At 51.5% G+C, this 4,944-nt stretch overlaps 1 protein-coding gene across 1 annotated transcript; it reads left to right on the top strand.

The window, feature by feature from the left end:
- The first annotated feature begins 25 nt into the window (after window positions 1–25).
- Window positions 26–3,699, top strand: LOC113219546 (serine/threonine-protein phosphatase 2A 55 kDa regulatory subunit B delta isoform-like). The gene is made up of 2 exons (XM_026453015.1): window positions 26–989; window positions 3,335–3,699. Exons 1-2 carry the CDS (start codon window positions 851–853, stop codon window positions 3,598–3,600), a joined length of 405 nt encoding a protein of 134 aa, XP_026308800.1. The 5' UTR covers window positions 26–850; the 3' UTR covers window positions 3,601–3,699.
- The last annotated feature ends 1,245 nt before the right edge of the window (window positions 3,700–4,944 follow it).

Raw genomic sequence — 4,944 nt, 5'->3', positions numbered from 1 at the left:
GGATGATAGAAAATACTGGCTTAGGTTAGAGTGGTGTTTCATCACCCATCCGAGCAGCAGCTTCCAGTTAGAACTTGCATTCTTCTGTGGCTGTGCACGGTCTGGGCGGCCCCAGCCCTCCTCATATGGGCCCCTTTCCAGCCAGCAGCCGGGAGCAGGGGGCTTGCTTCATCTGCAGCCTCTCCAGGGTCCCTGCCGTCCTCCCTCTGCTGTCCAGCAGCTTGAGCTGGGGTTCCATGTCATATGCTGGTTTTCTTAGTTGTTTCAGCTTACAGGGTGAAACGGGGCCTGCTGGTCTGAGTTGACCCACAGCTGAATTCTGCCCTTCCTTGTTTTTTTCAGTCGAAGAATTTCTGTATAGGGCAGCCCGCGATGTTGGATCTGCTCTAACTACACGGAATAAACTCTTCATGTCAGGAAGAGCAACATCTTTTGGAATAGGGTGGTTTTCTTGCATTTGTAGTTCTGTATGGGAGTGTGGGATTTTGCACAGATGGTGCTAGCTTGCTCTTCCTATTTATATGATTAAGTATGTACTATCTTGCTATTAAGGGCTTTCTGTATAACAATAATAGCAGCAAGATGAAAGCAGTGTTCGCGTGTCGGGGTCTCCCCTGGGCCGGGGCATTGCTGCCGTCTGAGTGTGCTCATCCCAATCCTCTTACCAGGTGCTCCTTTGGAATTCAGGATGTGTAATCGGCCTTCTTAATAGCTAATCCCCTAAACCTCACCCTGCCGATTATTTGGCGTCCTATTTCACGTGACCGAATGTAACTAATTAAAACCAGCTGAGCCGAGCACTGTGCCTTAACCACACCTTCCAGACATCGTAGACATCAAGCCTGCTAACATGGAGGAGCTGACCGAAGTCATCACCGCAGCCGAGTTCCACCCACACCAGTGCAACGTGTTCGTCTACAGCAGCAGCAAAGGGACCATCCGACTGTGCGACATGCGCTCCTCGGCCCTGTGCGACAGACACTCCAAGTGTAAGTGCCTGCGTCTTGTTTTTGAGACGGAGTCTCGCTCCGTCGCCCAGGCTGCAGTGCGGTGGCGCGATCTTGGCTCACTGCAAGCTCCGCCTCCCGGGTTCAAGTGATTCTCCTGCCTCAGCCTCCCGAGTAGCTGGGACTACAGGCATGTGCCACCATGCTCAGCTAATCTTTGTATTTTAAGTACAGTCAGGGTTTCACCATGTTGACCAGACTGGTCTAACCTCAGGTGATTCCCCCATCTCGGCCTCCCAGAGTGCTGGGATTACAGGCGTGAGCCACCATGCCCGGCCGTGCCTGGCGGCTTTTAAAGCATCTCATTTAGAGCCACTTGTTCTTCAGACATTGACTTGTCTCCAAAGACTTAGAGGGTTCTTCCTGTTCCCCAAGTACCTTTGCGCACCTGGGGAGCCCTCCTTTGCTGGAGCCATCCAAGTGCGGCTGTGTCAGAAGCTGCTGCTAGTAAGTGGAACTCGAGGTCATGCTTCCCACAGGCTTGCGGCTGTAGGGTGAGCACTTGTGGCGCCACTGAGAAGCGGGGTCGTTTATGCCCAGAGCCCGGGTGTCTCCTCAGAGGCTGCCAGCACTGGGTCCCACCAAGAGCCAGCCGTTGCCTCTGCCTCTGTGCGTGAGACCTGGGCTGAAGCCGCCAACACACAGGAGGCTGTTCCCAACTGTTGGAACGAGCTCTGTTTGTGTTGAGCTTGGCCGGATTGGAAGCCACTTCCCTGAGCTGAAAGTCTAGCATTTTAATCCACTGAGCTTTCAAGTTCCTTCTAGGTGTGGGGGGTTCTGGTTTTGTTTTTATTTTTAGCCGTAAAGAATGGGCTCGACTTGATAGAGCACTGTAGTCAGCGTGTCCCAGTGTCCTGAAACGTTGCTGACCCTTCTTCCAGTGCCAGCAGGTAGACGTGTGTCCAGTGACTTCCTCTAACGGGGAAGCCGCCGGTCAGTCCCACCAGACTGAGTCACTGCTCGTGTGCAGCGGCACCCCCAGCGCCTCGGTGGAATGTGCCCACCGACCTTGCTCAGCAGCCTTTTTGCCTGTTCTCTTTCCTGAGGTTGAGGTGTGTTTTTAAGAACTCCGTATTTCTACTAGAATTCCTGCGATGAAGATCAGTGTGTCGTAGCATTTGGCCTGTATCTTAAGCATAACATTCTTGAGTCAATAATTTCAGATTCCAGTTCTATTTGTCATCAGAGTGACTTATTTGAGTAAATGCTTGGTGTCGGCACGGTTGGCTTCAAGTTAACTTCAGATACTAAGCCAACACACACACACACAGGCTCCTACCTCAAGAAAAAAGAGAAAAAACCTAAAGCAGCTTAAGGTCAAGGAAGCACAAGCCAGGTGCAGTGGTGCGCACCTGTGGTCCCAGCTACCCTGGAGGCTGAGTGGGGAGCATCACTTGAGCCCAAGAGTTTGAGACCAGCCTGGGCAGCATAGCAAGACCTTGTCTCTTAAAAAAAAAAAAAAAGAAGCACATCTCTCCTGGCCTGAAGTTTACAAAACCTTAAGGCATGACCTTATGCTAGGGCGGTCAGTGGCCCAGTGGGGCCGTGGGCGCCTCTCTCTGCCACAGGTGCAGGTGGAGGGAACTCTGTCAAGTTACTGCAGAGAAAGCAAGGTCTGCTGAGGAAGCACCCAGATCTTTCTGAAAATAGGAATCCAGTTTTGTCACAGTGGAACTTGAGTATTCAGTATTGGAGACAAATCTTTGCTGGCTGGCTTTGACCGGCGGGACTCTTGGTGGTTAAAATCGGGACGACAGTGTTGCCGGTCAGGGTGGTCACTCCTGCAGACCCACAGCTATCAACCCTCCGCAAAGCAGGCGGTTTCTCAGAGGCGCAGACCGCTGTGTCTGCGTGACCATGTAATGCTGTTTATGTCTTCCTGTGATGTGTATGTGATAGGATTTCACATGCTCGGGCCTGGTGCCGTGAGGATGCAAAGACACTCCTACAGGAATGCGGTGGTGCTGAACCTGGGCCCACATCAGGGTGCCCCGAGGAGCTCCCACAGATTACAGTGCCCAGGACCTTGCCTAGAGGTTCTGATTCAGGGTCCGGATGAGACTTGGGTGTCTCTGCTTCTGATGCCCATTCCTGATGCCCATCCTTTGTCCATAGCTGGTGCTAGAATGTCGTGTCCGAAGCTCTTGCCCACGGAAGTCACAGAAGATCAGAAAACCTAGAGAATCAGAAAGATCAGAAGACCTAGTGCTGTTGAGGCCAAGCCCTTCCAGAGTCTCTGTGAAGGGGCCACGTCCTACTTGAACTTGAAAATGATTTGTTCTCTGATTTTTAAACAGAAGCTGAAAACGTTTTGTTTTGTTTTTCAGTTTTTGAAGAGCCTGAAGATCCCAGCAGTAGGTCCTTCTTCTCAGAAATAATTTCATCCATATCTGATGTAAAATTCAGTCATAGTGGGCGGTACATGATGACCAGAGACTACCTGTCGGTGAAGGTGTGGGACCTCAACATGGAGAGCAGGCCGGTGGAGACCCACCAAGTCCACGAGTACCTGCGCAGCAAGCTCTGCTCCCTCTATGAGAACGACTGCATCTTTGACAAGTTTGAGTGTTGCTGGAACGGTTCGGATAGGTAAGGCCTGCGTGGAGATGAGCCGTCGCCCCAAGCTTGCTGGTTTCCCAGAGTGCAAGGTCAGTGAGGGAGGCGGGCGCCAGAGGAGGACGCTCATAGGTGGTGCTTTCCAGGCCTTTTGATTGATGGATGATAGTATCAAGGTAGAGAAAACAGGATCTCTGAGCACGTTTCTCACCTAGCTTGTCATTCCCTCTATATTTAGACAAGAAGTATAGCACTAGGTACAGGCCGGCTATGTTTTAAATGATGAGTGAACGTCAGTTTTATTACTTTTTATTATGCCAAAGATGAGTGAAAAGGAAGGAAGTGGGGAAGGGAGTCACCTCACTGGAGCGGCCGTGTTGCAGCCGCCTTTCCTTCTGGGGAGAAGTGGATGAAAACACCCCGGAGCCACTGCCTGTTGTGCCCAGACACAGTGTGGTCGTGGCTGGTGTGAAACGCCAATGTAATTTGTAATGTGCTGGTTCTAGGACCTTGATAATTTATTTTGTATACATTCTTTAAAGATATTATGATTAGTGTGGTTGACAGTTATGTTTTATTATTATACAAAAAGTTACGTTTCAGATGATGGAAGATGATCTTGCACCATTTTAATACAGAATGTTTGTTCAGAATTTAAAAGTACAGAGGAGTCTGCTATTGGCAATAGGTGATTGACTGGATATTCTGCAAAACCCTCTGGCATAAACACCTAGAAATGCTGGATATGATACAGCAGGTGTCTCTTCAGGTGCATAGTTGAGCCCACAGATAAGCAAGGGAAATCTCACAACAGCCAGAAACTAAGAGGCAGCTGAGGCCAGAACAGCAGCCTCTGAAGGCATCTATTCTGAGAGCAGCCCTGCAGCCCCATCAGCCCATAGCGGGAACCATTGCGCCCGTGAACAGCAGGTTGTGGTGCAGAGCTGAAGCCCTGTCCCACACACGGTGACTTGCTCACGGTGGCTTTTCCTGTGTGAGCGTGGTATTTTCAAGAGCTGAAGCCTTGGCCCACACGCGGTGTGGAGTTGGAACAGGGACCCTGGAAGGTGACGTCTCCCTCCACTGGCAGGTGGAGTCCAAAGTGCAGTTTATGTGTCTGAGGCCTTGCATGGGGGTGGCCAGCCCTCCCTTGAGACGTGGAAGCATAACCTCCCTGCACAGGGTTTGCAGTGTGGGTTTGTTCGGCTGCGTTATGATCTGTCACATCTCATGCCGTGGAGCTCCTGCCTCCACCAGGGCTGTGTGCGGGCATCGGGACAGACCGGCATGGTTCCAGCTTGGCTTCTACTGCGAGGGCTGTGTGCGGGCATCGGGACGGACCGGCGTGGTTCCAGCTCTGGCTTCTACTGCGAGGGCTGTG

This window comes from Piliocolobus tephrosceles, unplaced genomic scaffold (genome assembly GCF_002776525.5).
Source record: "Piliocolobus tephrosceles isolate RC106 unplaced genomic scaffold, ASM277652v3 unscaffolded_41886, whole genome shotgun sequence".
NCBI lineage: Eukaryota > Metazoa > Chordata > Mammalia > Primates > Cercopithecidae > Piliocolobus > Piliocolobus tephrosceles.
Note: the sequence above shows the minus strand (reverse complement) of the source record. Positions and strands in the feature narration are given on the sequence as shown.

What these genes read in the sequence shown, in the direction of transcription:
- LOC113219546 (XM_026453015.1), top strand. Translation starts at nt 851, where the DNA reads ATGGAGGAGCTGACCGAAGTCATCACCGCAGCCGAGTTCCACCCACAC. An exon ending in GTGCGACAGACACTCCAAGT is followed by an intron (nt 990 to 3,334) that starts GTAAGTGCCTGC and finishes TTTGTTTTTCAG; the next exon opens with TTTTTGAAGAGCCTGAAGAT.